Genomic DNA, 16,440 nt, shown 5'->3' with positions numbered 1-16,440 from the left:
TAAGGAACAAAATGAAAAAAAAATATATCTTTGGTTTTTGCCAAGTTACAGGTATTTGAAAAAATTTTTTACACGAAATATTCAAATGCTCATACCTTCTTGAGGAGTTGAAACAAAAAATTTATACAATTGTCAAGCTATTCTAAATGCGTAATAAATAATAGGTATCAACATATCAGGAAAATTAAAAATGATTGGGTTACGATTTCAGTGATTTGGCGGATCACGACCACAGTGATTTGGCATGATAAGCATAACACTTTTCTAAAATAAAAAAATGCGTTATAGACACTATAAATTATGGATTCCGTCATATTGACTTATAGTCAATATATAAGTGTTTAGTAATACATTATAACTGACAGTTAAAATCCTTAGCTAAATGTGAGGATTATATCGTACCTAATAGATATTATATTCTATGTTTGTTTTAGAACTTGAAATTGGTACTTTGTTAATGTAATGTTCTTTATAAGATAATTTATTTCGTAGTATGTACTTAGTATTACATTTTGACAAGAAAAGATTAAATCGGTAGATAAGGGGTTAAGAAATTAACTGATACTGTCTAAAATTGTTTTGGTTTGTTCAATTCTACTCACAACGCAAGAAAAAATTAGCACTTGATGTTTACTTTGTCTACATTTTTTTTAGAAAATTTATAGTAATTATTCAAACCTCTGTATTTTTTATTGTACGCAATTTTTATAGCTGTAGAGACTGTACATAATTAAAGAAAAATTATTTTGTATAACCATCTATGTTTTATTTACAAAAGAANGCTATTCTAAATGCGTAATAAATAATAGGTATCAACATAAGAAAATTAAAAATGATTGGGTTACGATTTCAGTGATTTGGCGGATCACGACCACAGTGATTTGGCATGATAAGCATAACACTTTTCTAAAATAAAAAGATGCGTTATAGACACTATAAATTATGGATTCCGTCATATTGACTTATAGTCAATATATAAGTGTTTAGTAATACATTATAACTGACAGTTAAAATCCTTAGCTAAATGTGAGGATTATATCGTACCTAATAGATATTATATTCTATGTTTGTTTTAGAACTTGAAATTGGTACTTTGTTAATGCAATGTTCTTTATAATATAGGCGGAACTGTCGATTATTATCATTGAGGGGACTAATGTCATTTGATATTTTAACAAAATAATTTTGACGTTTTCAAATCAATTTCTAATAATAGTCCTAAAAAAGATGAATTTAGATAGCGAAGATGAGTTATTATGTACACCTCCAGAAATAAGAAAAGTAGCTAATAATGCAATACAGAATTTATTACCAGAAAAATCAAAAAAACAAGTATAAAGGTGTATATAAAAATTTTCAAGATTGGTGTAGCAATAAAAACGTTAACTCGTTTACAGAAAATGTAGTCGTAGATAAAGTATAGTATTCAACTTGCGGTAATGGTCATAACTCACTTGATGAATTACAGCACTCGCCTGCGGCTCGTGCTGCAAACTTCATATGCGTGAGTTATGACCTGCATTACCGCTCGTTAAATAATATACTATTATATTTGCCGAAGAAATCAGTATATAGGCAACTATCCATACACTACAGTATATTCATAGTTGCTTAACTAAAATTTTCCCGGCGCATCCGGCAGATTATCAAAAATGTGACTGTTACTTTAGGTAGAAACTCGAAAAAATGTTTTGCTTAAAATGCCTCATGGTATTCATCTGAAATAAACAGTTTTATTTTATCAAACCAAGTTTCAGTTCTAATGTAAACTTAAAATAATCAAGGATCATTAAGGAAGATGGGATATTTTGTTATTTAAACTAATACAGTATTTCTAGCTATAATTTAATCTTTATTTAAATTAAAAAAAGTAAACATGGTAAGTAAGATATATGTTTAACTAATGATGTAGTTCTATTAAAATAGTGGCACATCCGCTGGTGACATAATTATTAAAGGTTGTGTCGGTGTAAGTAACATTTAAAATGTAGCTTAGTTATATTTGTAGATCGCAAGTTCGGGCAAATTATTGTTTTTCATTATTGACACTGTCCCATTTTCTCTAACGTTTGTTTGAAAGTAATAACTATTGTACTCAGCTGAAATTAAATAGTTTCATTATAAAATGAGTGATGTGTCTCGCTATTTTGGATATTCTGTATTAGTCTTCTGTGAGAATTATGTCAATTTAATATTTTTGTTTTAGCAGATTTGGAGGTTTTTTTTGACATATTTTTCACGAATGTTTTGAAATATACTCACATCCTGTTATGACAGCTTTCATTTTGTAGTTTTTACTAATGCCAGTAATATCCAATTCTGGTTGAGATCTCATTATGAAAGTATTGTTCAAGTAGTAATCTCCTACGTAATAAGGCTCCTAAAAAGTCGGAGACTTTATACGCAGAGGTTTTAATATTATAGAGGCGTTGCTAGATCTAGGCGGGTATCCCAAGTCCTAAAAAGATTTATTTGAACCAAGAAATAGTACACCCATAAATAATACCCATAATAGTAAACCCATAAAGTAAGTAAAAAATGGCATTTTGTTATATCAACTTGTTTTCGAATTGCTTCGAGAAAATTGTATTTTTTTAAATTTGATTTTGGACGAAAATGATCTCTAGACTTCTTTGCATACCTTCTGCAGTTTTGGTACGAGTTAAAAATTTATAAAGAGGGTATGCTTACCCTTCTAAAAATTCTCGTATTCTGATGAATTTGCACATATTCGGGCTAGAAGTCAGCAGAAAAATCATATATTAGAAAAGAGAAAATCTCATATTAAGATCAATTTAACCGGATATAGCATTAAAATATATGTACTTGACATTCTTTTAAAGTAACTATAGTTTTCTGCGTATTTCGAATTGACGGATTCAAGATGGCGCCTATAATTCCGCCCAAAAAAAAACACTAAAATTCACAAAAAAAGCAGTACTAAAGATCGCGTAGCAATGAAATTTACTCCAAAAAGCCTCGTTTGGGGTTTTCCTTGATCATGAATAATATTCCAGAGTCAATTTATCGAATCTCAAAATGATGGATCCAACATGATGCCCATAGGAGTAAAAAATCACAGATATTAAGAAATCTGTACTAAAGATCCAAGAATCACTCATTTTAATTTAACAAGGCTCACTAGGGGGTTCTTTAGACCCGTAGTTTTAATTTCCAAAGTAAGATTGTCGAATCTCAAAATGGCGGATCCAGTTTGCAGGAAGTACTTATGTTTGAGAACAACGACTGAATTTACATAAACAAGGCTTACTAAGGGGTTTTCATTTTTATTTTTTACTTTTTTCTTTCTTAATTTTTAATTTTTTTAATACAGTAGTGCTGCTTTTGAAAATAAGACAGGTTCAATCCTATATAACGCAGAGAGCTTTTTAACGCAGAACGCAGGATGAACGATATGATCGCAAGCATTGAAAAATTTTCTGTAAATGTTAGCGGCTTTTGCAGATAATTCGACTGTAATATTAAACAGAAATCACGAAAACCCTTTAGTAAGCCTTGTTTACGTGAATTCAGTAGTTCAATCATAAGTACCTACTTCCAGCAAACTTTAGGAATTCATTATTGTTATGAGAGCCATATTGGATCCGTCATTTTGAAATTCGACAATTTGACTCTGGAAATTAGGACTACGGGTCTAAAGAACTTCCCAGTGAACCTTGTCATGTTAAAATGAATGATTCTGGAATGAATTCTGCGTGATCTTTAATACTAATTTTTTGTGAATTTTAGTGGTTTTTAGGCGTTATAGGCGCCATATTGAATCCGCCAGTTCGACGCAAAAAAACCATAGTTACTTTAAAATCACCTCAAATACATACATTTTAATGCTATATCCAAATGAATTGATCTTAATATGAGATTTTTACAAATAATCTTTTCTAATATATGATTTTTCTGCTGACTTCTAGCCGCCATATTGGGTAGTTACTTTATAAATTTTTCGAAAGAGCCGCTCGTCTTTCGAAAGTAGTATCCCTAATGAATCTTTTAAGTTCTTATTCGTTCATATCTGCCAACGAGAATTTATTTTAAAAGGTGGACCAATTTCGCCACTTTTATTTCGCTTATTATCCGAGAAGATAGACAACATGAATTAAGTAGCCTCAGGGTCCATTTTCAAGTAAAATTGAGAAGCAAAAGTCGCGTATCAGTACCTTGATTTGTTTAGAAAATGAAAGCGTCTTTGATAGTTTTCTTTAATGCGATATACTTCTATAACTTCCAGTTTTTCAGTTATGCGACAGACTTTTATTTACCTTTTTAAATAGTACACGCTATATATTATTGTCTTTCAAATAATGTGTTATACAGGGTGAACCTGTATCTGTAGAACATAAAATTAATAGTTTCTTTTTAAAAAAATATTGGGAATAAAATTAAATACATTTTTTATTACAAAACTTTTGACAACCGCTGACTTGACTATGATACTTCCGCAGAAAGAAATATCTTCCTGAATTGATAAAAAAAATATATAGTGTGCCATTTGAACAAAGACAGTTGACTACAGCAATTTTGACATATGTTACCAAGGAGACGATCTAACAATGTCATTTGATAGAGTTTGAGCGGCGATTTAAAAATATATAGGGTTTGTTATAGCTATTTGATAAAACAAAAGAGATACGAGGCCGCGAATATCAAATTGAATCACCCGGTATATCAGCAACCCTGCATATCTAAGTTTAAGTTATAACTAAAAAACCAGAAGTTACAAGAGTTCCATTGGATTTTATGTATAAAAACTGTAAAAATTCTAAGAATCAATATTGGAACACTCATCTCAAACAAAAATTTAGACTTAGAGATCTTAATTATTATAATTTCTAATTTTCAGAAAATGGGAGAAATCTCCCAATAGTGTTAACTTGCATACAAATTATTTGGTCTATATCTAAAAGACAAACAACTGTGCTCTGTAACTTACTGTGACGTATATGACAAATTCCATATTTTGTGCAATATCCAATTCAGACTTTTTCGGTATTAATCTGGCACTGTGATTTTTGTTAAGAGAACCTGCTATCACGCCTCCATATTGCAGATCAAAATATTCGTTATCTTTTATGGAAAATATGACTTCCGTATTTGAAATATCGTTGTCATTAGCTACGATTGGGTTCAGTTCTATGAGTCTCTGCAAGTCTTCGTTGAACGTCGAGAACAAAGAGTACTCGTAGATTTCATTCGAAAAAACGGGAGTGTAAGTATTCGTTTCGTGGATAGGAATTAGAGATTCCTAAAAAAATAAGCTGTTATTGATTTACAATTGCAGTTTTATTTAAAGTGCCACGGTTTTTCGGGTTGTTACATTCTTAGGTTTAGTTAGCAATCTGTTGTTCTGGGGCCAGGTTCTGTGATATTGATTTCACTTATTATTAAAGGTTCTAAGGTGTGGGGATTTTTGGGGTGGTCTCTTTAAATAAAATAATGTCATTGTTGTTAACTTTGTTATTTTAAGTGAAACATCCTATATATTTTAGCATTATCGGCAAGATAAATTAAAAATAAGTAAAATATGTTAAGGTTTCCTTGTACCTACATCTAATCGTTTTGACAGATGGAAGCGGTTAGTCCTTATACTTTTCTTTGTTCTGGAAGCTTTAACTTGCTTTTCGGAACACTTAAAGAGAGATAAGATGAACCATTTTTTACGTTACATTTTGAAAAGATAAAACCGACAAAACTTTTTAAATTCAAATGGAACACCCTGTATATTTTTTGTACTTTATTGAAAGTTTATTGAATAGTTTCGATTTTCTCAGATTTTCTTTCATTCTCAAGAATATTACGTTAAAAATATCATAAAATCTGCCTTGGTATTGTTATTCAGTATTCACAAATACCAAGTATTTGCTGGACAAGAAAACTGCAAAATAATTATTCTAATGAAGATATTTTGAATTTATTTTATATACATGGGACATTCACCATGAATCTCAATTATCAGCAGTATTTCTATGATTTGGTATTTTGCAACATTCGAGGACTTGACACGAATGAAACTCGGCCAGCTACGCACAATTGCATTCTTTGTAGAATATTGAAATATTTTTTAGTTTTATTCATAATTACATTAATAAAACGTGTTGTTTCACGTTTGTTGCAACTTTTAAATAATGAAGGAATGTATTTACAAAAAAATAATAATATTTTCTTCTAATGGGATGCTATTATAAATATCTGCAAGTACAATAAAGAGCAAATGATTATTACACACGCCTACAAACAGAAATCGAAAAGTTCTTTCCCAGACTCGGTGACCTTTGGGGTCTCTGGTCACGATATCGGTGTCCATATGACCCTATAGTCCAGACAGTATCTGTTTCAAAATGTCCATATTTGGGTGAATCGTATAACCACGGAAATTTTTGGTTTTTTGGCTTTCAAATATCACTAGAAATGAAAATTTTTCTATGCGCTTAAAAAAACATGGGCTTATCCTTTGGCGGTACAATATGTTAAAAAAATTCGAAAAATGTCATATTTTTCTTCCTACTTAATCATGTATTTTTTCAAGAGTTGATTTTAGGTGAAACTGGAACAGGAAAAAAATGTTTTTACAAAATATGACTAGTTACAAATCTAATGAATCATGATTATTATTGTAAAAATTAAAGAAATCGCCAAAAATGGGTTTAAAAAACATTACTTTTTATGGAATTTTTTGGGGTTTTTATATTGGGTATAGGACCTTCATACTTGGCTCAAGAAAACTTTATGTTATGTAGAATCATCATACCAAATTTCATCAAAATCGGTTCTATAGATTTTGCATAATGATTTTGCAATCTAGATTTTGAAAAAAAATTTAAATTTTAAAAATTTTGCACAGCAAAGACCAACGCCCTTAGATACTTGAAAATTTAATCACATATATAAGGGTTCTCAAGCTTTCAAACTTTTTTTGAAAAATTTGAATCCGTCAATTATGAGAGCTCTGGCGCTTGTTTAAACATTGGTCGAATTTTTGTACTTATAAACAATTAGAATAACTTTGTGAATATTCAATCAAATCAAATTTTTTAAAGCAGTTTTTGAAAGTTATTGGATTCTATAGAATCGATTTTGATGAAATTTGGTGTGATGATCCTACATAACATGAAGTTTTCTTGAACCAAGTATGAAGGTCTTATACTCAATTTAAAGACCCCAAAAGAATTCCCTAAAAAGTAATGTTTTTTAACCCCATTTTTGGCGATTACTTCGATTTTTACAATAATAATCATGAATCAATCGATTTGTAACTAGTGATATTTTGTAAAAAATTTAATTACAAATATTTTTTCCTTTTCCATTTTCGCCTAAAATCAACTCTTGAAAATATACATAATTAAATAGGAAGAAAAATAAGACATTTTTCGAAGTTTTTTAACATATTGTACCGCCAAAAGTTAAGCCCACGTTTTTTTATGCGCATAGAAAAATTTTCATTTCAAGTGCTAATTGAAAGCCAAAAAGCCAAGAATCTCCGTGGATATACGATTCACCCAAACCAAAACAGATACCGCCTAATCTACTATCACATCTAGATCCAGGTCAAACGAAGGTCAAACCCATTAACTCGTATGGTACAATTTTTTTTTTGGTCCGAATACGCTTCGGACTGTTGGTTGAACCTACCTCTGAAGGTTATTTGCAGGTCATCTAGAGGTTAAATTTTTCTTTTAATCTCTTGGCTGATATCTTAGCTAGGAATGGGTCTCAAACCAGTTGACGCTCATGTTTTTGGTGTCACTGATCACGATCCCGGTGTCCATATGACCCTATCATGCCTAAATGAAGGTCAAATGAAGGTCAAACACATTAACTCGAATGATACAATTTTTTTGACCCCGGATTCTGAAAGAGCGGAAAACTACGTCCGAATACGCTACGCTCTGGAGGTCATTTGAAGGTCATCTATAATTTGAATTTTCGTTTTTGGTATCCCAGTTGATATCTCGTCTGGGAAGCAATATATTGGATTAATGATCGCTACAAAGGTTGTGGGAAATCTCGGGGACTCTGTTGTCAAATCTAAGGTTATCCTTTAGGGTTGAAATTTTCAACAGTTGAACGTAATTTGGTAAAATGATAGACTTATGGTCTAAAATTTAAGTCGGTTGAATGTAAATACTCAAGCTTGAATTTGAACATTCAACTGATTTCTCATTTTAGACTATGAACCTATCATTTCACGAAATCATACTGAACTGTTAAGTACGTATTTTTTCTGTGAGGGAGGGACTAATTCGCCTGAACTTTCATAGAGGTAATATGCACGATATTTCGCTTTTTAGCCGATATATCAGAGATAAAAAGAAGGACATAAAGCTCATCTAGTCTGGGAAAAAGGACTTTTCGATTTCTGTTTGTGGCCCCCTGTTATTATCCTTTCATTAAGAAAATAATAAAATGTAAAGCAACCAAAATTTTAAATTATAATTTTCTTTCTCCTTCCAACTTCATTTCAAATATCATGAAATCATCTGATAATCATTTATTAGTTATTTGAAATTATTTATGTTTGCCATTCTTTAAAAACTGAAATATTAAAAATTGGTGAAAAATTCTAAGAAAACCAACCGAAGTCACTTTATTAATTGTTCTGTTTCAGTTGCAAAATACCAAATCATAGAGATTCAACTAATAATTCTGATACTAGGTGAATGTTCCATGGAAAATACATGATCCTTGTAAAATACTGAATGCCAGTACTATTTTATTTAATATAAAGGTAGCGTCCTCGAAAACCCCAGGGCTTAAATTTTTAAAATTCAAATTAAAGTAGTCTCTGAACTATTCTAATGGACCGTCATCGTAAGACAGCCTCTGGGTCAGAGCATACTAACAACCCGAGAAAACATGGTACATTAAATAACAGCAGGGATCTTGAAAGTTTTTACTTACCACCGGGTAGTCGATTCCATCGCATGTGACGGACAATGTAAAATTGTAGTAGAAGGTGTGACTCGGTTGACTGATTTCGATTGTTTCATCTATGGGTTTGACGGAAAGAGTGTACCACGATGTCGCCAGTGTAACATATCTATTGGGTGGGTCTACCACTAGATACGTAACGTCTCCTGGTAAAGGCAGTGATTTAATTATAATATTTGTCCATATTTTTTTTAATACAGAGGGTGCGCAAGAAATATCATAAATCTAAGACTGACGATATGATATTATATTGCGTTGAAATTGATACAACTATATGGGTTCTTCACGGTAAGTGTTCTATTAAACGTTTCAGAGGAACCAAAGACAATATGACTCTGAAATTCTGTTTACGGGGGTTATCAGATATGTTCTTTTATACCGAAAGTAGCTGTCAACCTCGTTATTTAAAATGGAACACTCTATAGGTATATTACTGCATCATCAAGATAAATTAAAAATAGTCAAAAATGTTAAAGCTTCCCTATACCTAAGTTTAACCGTCTTAGAGATAATCGATTTATTATAAAAATTTTAACAGATGCAAGCCTTTCGAAAATTCCTTATATCTTTCTTCATTCTGGGAGCTTTCACTTGTTTTTCGGAATACACAAAGAACATAAAATCCCAAGTGTCGCAATTTTCACGTTACATTTTGAAATCTTAAAACCAACAAAACATTTTAAATTCAAATGGAACACCCTGTATTTTTCTCTTATATTACATTAAAATATCATCAAATGTGCCTTGAAAGGCAAATATTAGTATGTATTGTCATTCTGTATTGTACAAGTGTCAGGTATTTTTTCGACAACAAAAAAGCAGAATAGTGATTATTCTAATGAAGATATTTTGAATTTATTTTATATCCATGGAACATTCATCGTAAATCAAAATTATTTGCTGTTTTTCTGTGATTTGGTATCTTGCAACTGAAACAGAACAATTAATGAAATTATTTCGGTTGGTTTTCTTAGAATTTTGTCGTAAAAGTTTTTAGAGAATAGCAAATAATTTCAAATAACTAATAAATGCATTAATATAATTTTATGATATTTGGAAGTTGAGAGGTTACTATATTTTAAAATTTTGGTTACTTTAAATTTCATTGCTTTCTTAATGAAAGGATGCTTATTTGCTCTTTATTGTACTTGCAGTTACCGATAATAATAATTGTATTCCATTGGAAGGAAATATTATTATTATTTTGGAAATATACCCCTTCATTATTTAAAAGATGCAACAAACGTTAAACAACGCATTTTATTAATGTAATTATGAAAATAAATAAATAAACAAAAATATTCCAATGTTCTACAAAGAACGCTATTGTATGTAGCTAGCAGAGTTTCATTTGCGTCCAATTCCTCAAATGTTGTAAAATACCAAATCATAGAAATGCAGCTAATATTTTCATGGTGACTGTCCCATGTATATAAAATAAATTCAAATCTTCATTTGAATAATTATTCTACATTTTTCTTGACATGAAAATACTTGATGTTTGTAGAATACTGGATGGCAATACCAATATTTGCCTTTCAAGGTTCATTTGATGATATTTTAACGTAATATTCTTGAGTAAACCGCAAATATCTGAGAAAATTCAAACTGTAACCCCTGCAATGCCTATATCGGTGAAAAGGGTGAAAAGAGAATTTAATTTTCTACTCGTATAATATGATGCGGAAAAACACGAGGTGTTTCATTTGAATTTAAAAAGTTTTGTCGGTTTTAATATTTCAAAATGTAATGTGAAAAATGGGACACTTATTATAATTTTCTTCAGGTAATTTTCGTAGCGGAAGGTAGTGCATCTTATGTTCTTTGTGTATTCCGAAAAGCAAGTGAAAGCTCCCAGAATGAAGAAAGGTATAAGGAATTTTCGAAACGCTTACATTTGTCAAAATTTTTATAAAATGTCGATTATCTCTAAAACGGCAAAATTTAGGTACAGGGAAGCTTTAACATTTTTGACTTATTTTTCATTTATCTTGACGATAATGCAGTAATATATAGGGTCTTCCATTTAAAATAACGAAGTTGACAGAACGAAGTTGTTGATGGTATTATTTTCATTGAAGAGAACATATTTGATAACTTCCGTAAACAAAATTTCAGAGCCATATTGTCCTTGGTTCCTCTGAAACGTTTTATAGGCCACTTACCGTGAGGAACCTGTATTTGCATGGTAAAAATTAAGTAAATGACTTTTTACTTTTTTTTAATAAAAAAATATCTTTAAAAACCAGTATTTGCGTGTATTCTAAATGGAAAATGTCAGACCACAGCACCAATTTTATTTTCAAAAAACCTTCATTTGGAATATACTTAATATGCAAAAATTTAACAAACTACTCAGTTTGTTAAATTGAGTTCCCGGGGATAAAACTTTATAAAAAGCTAAGGAAATCCTTAATAGAAACTTTCAGATGGCTTGATAATCTTGATATAGATAAATTGAATTGAATTTCATATGTTCGAATGGTATCAGAGCAAATCCACATTTCTGCACCTAGGCTTTTTGTATATTATACAAAGAAAATAACCTAACCTAAGTTTATGTAGCAACATAGCTATTTACATAATAGTCGAATAGTCAATATCGTCCAAATAATAAGTCGAATGTAGTTCTTCCTATTTCATGTTTATTTAGTAGTTTATTACCAACTACTTCCTCTCAAATCTAACCTAAAAACATACATATTATTTTTTTTTTAATGAAAATATGGATGCCTCCCAAGATGCGATTTTAAATTAAGAATAAGAAACATTTATGATCGCGAGTATAATTAATTTTTAGCAAAATAGTTACCTTCAATTTTTGTGATCGTTAAATAAGTAAGTATTGTTAGTCTTCAATTATCTTAAAAAGATCACCAAGTAGTCTTGGTTTTTGGCTATTTTGCTGAGATCTCCAAATACGATTTTTTTGAATTACATTTTAGGTAGTAATTTTTTCAAGGATAGATTCAGTTTTGCAAAATGACATTTTACATTGATACGTGACTTTAAATCCAGAAAACCTAACCTCAAAAGAGGTCCTGAATACTGGCATATTTATATCCTCAAACATAATATCATATGTAGGTATAGTACAATAAAAATATATGGCTGAAATTTGATTAAAAAAATATCTCTGACGCCTTGTATGTGTTAAATAAAAGACAATAGACCCAAGGCCTATAGGAAAAAAATTATATTTTCTATCTACTTCTGAATTCAACTTACGTCCGAATGAAAGAGTCATTCGTGTAATTTCCTTAATATTGTCGTAAATAGTTGTATTGATGATCAAAGCATCTCCTTCCGGTATGGAAAATATATCTGTACCATTGACACTGCAGTCTAAAAAAATAAGAAATACATGTTATCGGTTCTTAACCATCACTTCCATTAATGGCAATTCTCAACGAATTAAAAAAATCAGTTTTTAACAAAGTGCATACATAAAAATACGTATTTTAATAAGGTTTTCTTTAACAAAGAGAAAAGTATTAATGATGCTTATTTTCTTTGAAATATTGTGAAAAAAACACAATTTTTAATAGAGAGTAACAATTCTGAAATATTTTAATGTACAGATATCAGTAAATACATAAATGAAGCATCAAATACAGGGTGGCCAAATTAAAATGAAACAGAACCATTTTCAGGAACTGCGTCAAGATTGTAGGAAAACGCTCAGACCCGTCGATTTTAGATTAAAGGGGAACATTCTTTGCTGGTATTTTTGACTCCGCCACTTTCACCCCCAAGCAAGGGTAAGCATCACCTCAAAATATTTAAATGGCATTGGGGGTTGAGTAATATTTCTTTTGAAAGCTCTTACAATTCTCTTTACAACAGACTTTAAATTTTATAATTCCGCCCAATACTTATTAAGAATTTTGATTTTAAAGTTGAAACTTATGTACAAACAATTAGTAACGGTAAAAATGTCAGTCATTCGAGTTAAGTACGCCAATGGTATAAATTTAGTATTTCTTGCGTTACATTGGTTTTTGGCGATTTGTTATCACTTTCGTAAAAAAAAACACAATTGTAAAAAACAGAAATGAATGCTATACACACACAATGAACGTAAAATTAGTGGATTCCAAATTATTTTCTAGTATTATTTGGAAGCGTTGGTTGGTAGTTTATTTAATTGTGTTTTTGAAAATTAAACACTATGGTTTATTCCATTGCGGAAAGGGTAGATATCATTTCGCTTTACTTTATGAACAATAAATGTGCGAATAGAACAGCTCAGCTATTTAATGAACAACATCAAGATCGACATGTCAGGAGGAAGTATGTTCTAGAGTTAGTAAAAAAATTTCAAGAGACAGGGAACGTAGCCAATAAAAAACGAGAAATTGAAAAACCTATAGTTAATGAAGCTAGTGAAGTTGCAGTTTTGGGACAAGTTCATCTTGATCCTACATTAAGTACGAGGCAGCTGGCATCTGTGTCTGGGATCAATCGAACTAGCATACAAACCATTTTGAAGAAGAATAAATTCCATCCATACAAAATACATTTAGTCCAGGAACTTCATGAGGATGATTATGACCGCCGTTTGCAATTTTGCGAAATAATGAGTGAGCGAGCAGGGAACGATCCACAGTTCCTTTTTAACATCTGTTTTTCTGATGAATGCAGTTTTTTCTTGAACGGGACGGTAAATCGTCACAATTGCCGCTATTGGTCCGATTCAAACCCAAGAGTTTTTCACGAGGTGCATACACAGCAACCGGAAAAATTAAATGTATGGGCTGGAATTTTCGGTGACCGGCTGGTGGGTCCTTTTTTTCTACCTGGTAATTTGACTGGCCAAATGTATTTGCAATTACTGGAAGACGCTATTGACCCTGCCTTGACTGATATTATTGAAAATGTTCCAGAGTATGATGAAGATCATTTGATTTTTCAACAGGACGGTGCTCCTCCGCATTATGCGTTAATTGTCCGTCAGTATTTGGACCAACGTTTTCTACGGAATTGGATTGGGAGAAGAGGCAGCATTGAGTGGCCTCCACGATCACCGGATTTATCGCCCCTTGATTTCTTTTTGTGGGGATACCTAAAAAGTAAAATCTATAAAACACAGCCAGCGTCGCTGGAAGATTTGCGTCAAAGAATCGTCGACGAATGCCGTCGAATCACTCCGGAAATGCTTCGGAATGTGCGCGAACGTTTCGAACAAAATCTTTATTCTTGTATGGAAGCGGGCGGTCATCAGTTTGAACATTTAATCAAGTAAGTAGTAAGTAAGCAACTAAACATAATTTACATTTTAAAATGTAAATTTTTTTTCAAAGTATTGGGCGGAATTATAAAATTTAAAGTGTGTTGTAAAGAGAATTGTAAGAGCTTTCAAAAGAAATATTACTCAACCCTCAATGTCATTTAAATATTTTGGGGTGATGCTTACTCTTGCTTGGGGGTGAAAGTGGCGGAGTCAAAAATACCAGCAAAGAATGTCCCCCTTTAATCCAAAATCGACGGGTCTGAGCGTTTTTCTACAATCTTGACGCAGTTCCTGAAAGTGGCTCTGTTTCGATTTCATTTGGCCACCCTATATATTTACTATGACCTATCTATTTGGTTATTAAGGAACATTTTTATTTTTTATGGCTTATTTTAATTAATAACATATCCCCACAAAAGGAAGTTTCGTACTAGAGATGAGTACTGTTTTCGAGATACAGTGTGTTGAAGTTGTTATTTTCTTAGACACCCTGTTTTCGAGATACAGTGTGTTGAAGTTGTTACTTTCAAATGGTTTATCTTAATTATCTTTAAATCAGTTAAAAATAAGAATGTCAAAATTTGTACATGAGTAAACATCAAGTGGACGTGTGCAAACAGTTTTTTTCTGAAAAGCAGTGTCGCCGATACAGGTAATTGGAGGGGTACAATCGAAAAAAAATATGTTAAAAAAGTAAAAATTTGTTATATTTTGTATATATCACCACTAACAATAATATTAAACTATACTATAACTAACAATATTCAAAATAGTATACCTATGCAGGGTGTTTTTGAATGGAGTAGCATAAATGATATCAGTGAATCTGCATTTCAAAAGAACACGATCTGCAAAAAATCGCCTTAGTAAAATGTTCACCCCCTGAAGAGATACCGGAAAAATAGAATATACGTTTTGTAATATTATACTTCTACTTTTAAAATCCGGCAGAAAAATTAAAATCGGACCACCTCCAACGCATCCAGGAANCATTTCAAAAGAACACGATCTGCAAAAAATCGCCTTAGTAAAATGTTCACCCCCTGAAGAGATACCGGAAAAATAGAATATACGTTTTGTAATATTATACTTCTACTTTTAAAATCCGGCAGAAAAATTAAAATCGGACCACCTCCAACGCATCCAGGAACTTTGTAAAATAATGCTCCAAAAAATTCAAATTGCAATTATGCCAAAACTAATAGTCCGACAGCGCCTGCTTTGTGCACACTTAAAATACATATAATTCACTACTTTTTTGCACAAGGTCTTCTTTACAACTTAAAAAATTTCGGAGTAATGAATTTTTGAAAAAACGCTAAATTTTCCGAGTTTTCCAGGTTTTATTCGCTTCTAATTACCCGATGGGATCGATCGACCTGTTGTTTTATTCGTATTTCGATTCTCTACAAATTGTCTCTTTATAGCATTCAATTTGCTTCGTTTAGGTTTTATAAGCAAAAAATTAAAAAAAATGCGTTTTTTCTTTGATTAAAAATGTTATAAAGTATTAATTAATGGTAAATTGGAGTATGAAACATATAAGCATATATCTACTCGTACAGACTGTCTTTTATATGACGGTACAGTCCGTTTGCTACTAGTATTTTCGTCACAAACAAAACCTCTATTGATCTATGTACTTACGCTTCTGGTACAGAATTTTTTTTTGGGCTATGTTATTAGGGAACATTTTTATGTCTTATTGCTTTTTTAATTAATAATGTATGTGTGTGAATTACAAGTATCCATGCCAAAATTGTTTTTAAAAATAGTGATTAGCTATAACGCAGCTGTGTTTTGCAAAGATTTTAGGCTAATGATTTAACAAAAATATAACAAATTAATGTAGATATAGTAATTATTAACATACTAACCTGCGGACAATGGAAGGTCAGTTGAAGAATCTTGATACGAATAATAATTATCGGCCAAAGAAACTGGAAAAATAGATAACTACATATTTAATAAATCCAAATCTGGCTAATCGGAAAAAAATTAATAAAATTTTTTTACCTCCAGCGAAGAACACCAACAAGAATGAATTTATGGCTAGATTCGTCATTGTGTTTGCTATATTCACTGTTGATGACTGGCTTCAAATCATTTGTTGATCGCCTTTTATAGTGTATACTGTATTAGAGATGTTTATCGGGTTTGATAAAACGTCTACCCAGAAATAGAATATAATATAGTTACTTATTTAGAAAAATATTATAATGTCGGATTTTAATCGTTTTGGTATTTCCTCATTTATTTTATTT

The 16,440-nt window shown here is 31.1% G+C and overlaps 1 protein-coding gene across 1 annotated transcript; it reads right to left on the bottom strand.

The window, feature by feature from the left end:
- Positions 1-1,831: 1,831 nt before the first annotated feature.
- LOC108908880 lies at positions 1,832-16,252 on the bottom strand. The gene is made up of 7 exons (XM_018713043.2): positions 16,193-16,252; positions 16,054-16,116; positions 12,172-12,288; positions 8,914-9,089; positions 4,949-5,260; positions 2,263-2,458; positions 1,832-2,099 (listed from the first exon to the last, which is right to left on the bottom strand). Exons 1-6 carry the CDS (start codon positions 16,239-16,241, stop codon positions 2,381-2,383), a joined length of 795 nt encoding a protein of 264 aa, XP_018568559.1. The 5' UTR covers positions 16,242-16,252; the 3' UTR covers positions 1,832-2,099; positions 2,263-2,380.
- Positions 16,253-16,440: the final 188 nt, after the last annotated feature.

This window comes from Anoplophora glabripennis, unplaced genomic scaffold, assembly GCF_000390285.2.
Source record: "Anoplophora glabripennis isolate ALB-LARVAE unplaced genomic scaffold, Agla_2.0 scaffold286, whole genome shotgun sequence".
NCBI lineage: Eukaryota > Metazoa > Arthropoda > Insecta > Coleoptera > Cerambycidae > Anoplophora > Anoplophora glabripennis.
The sequence above is the reverse complement of the archived record's forward strand: the minus strand, read 5'-3'. Positions and strand labels throughout refer to the sequence as shown.

Excerpts from the sequence above, each read along its gene's own strand:
- LOC108908880 (XM_018713043.2), bottom strand. The coding sequence starts at position 16,241 with ATGACGAATCTAGCCATAAATTCATTCTTGTTGGTGTTCTTCGCTGGA. Across the intron at positions 12,289-16,053 it reads TGACCTTCCATTGTCCGCAG|ACTGCAGTGTCAATGGTACA; the intron begins GTTAGTATGTTA and ends TTATTTTTTTAG. Across the intron at positions 5,261-8,913 it reads ATGGAATCGACTACCCGGTG|GAATCTCTAATTCCTATCCA; the intron begins GTAAGTAAAAAC and ends TTATTTTTTTAG.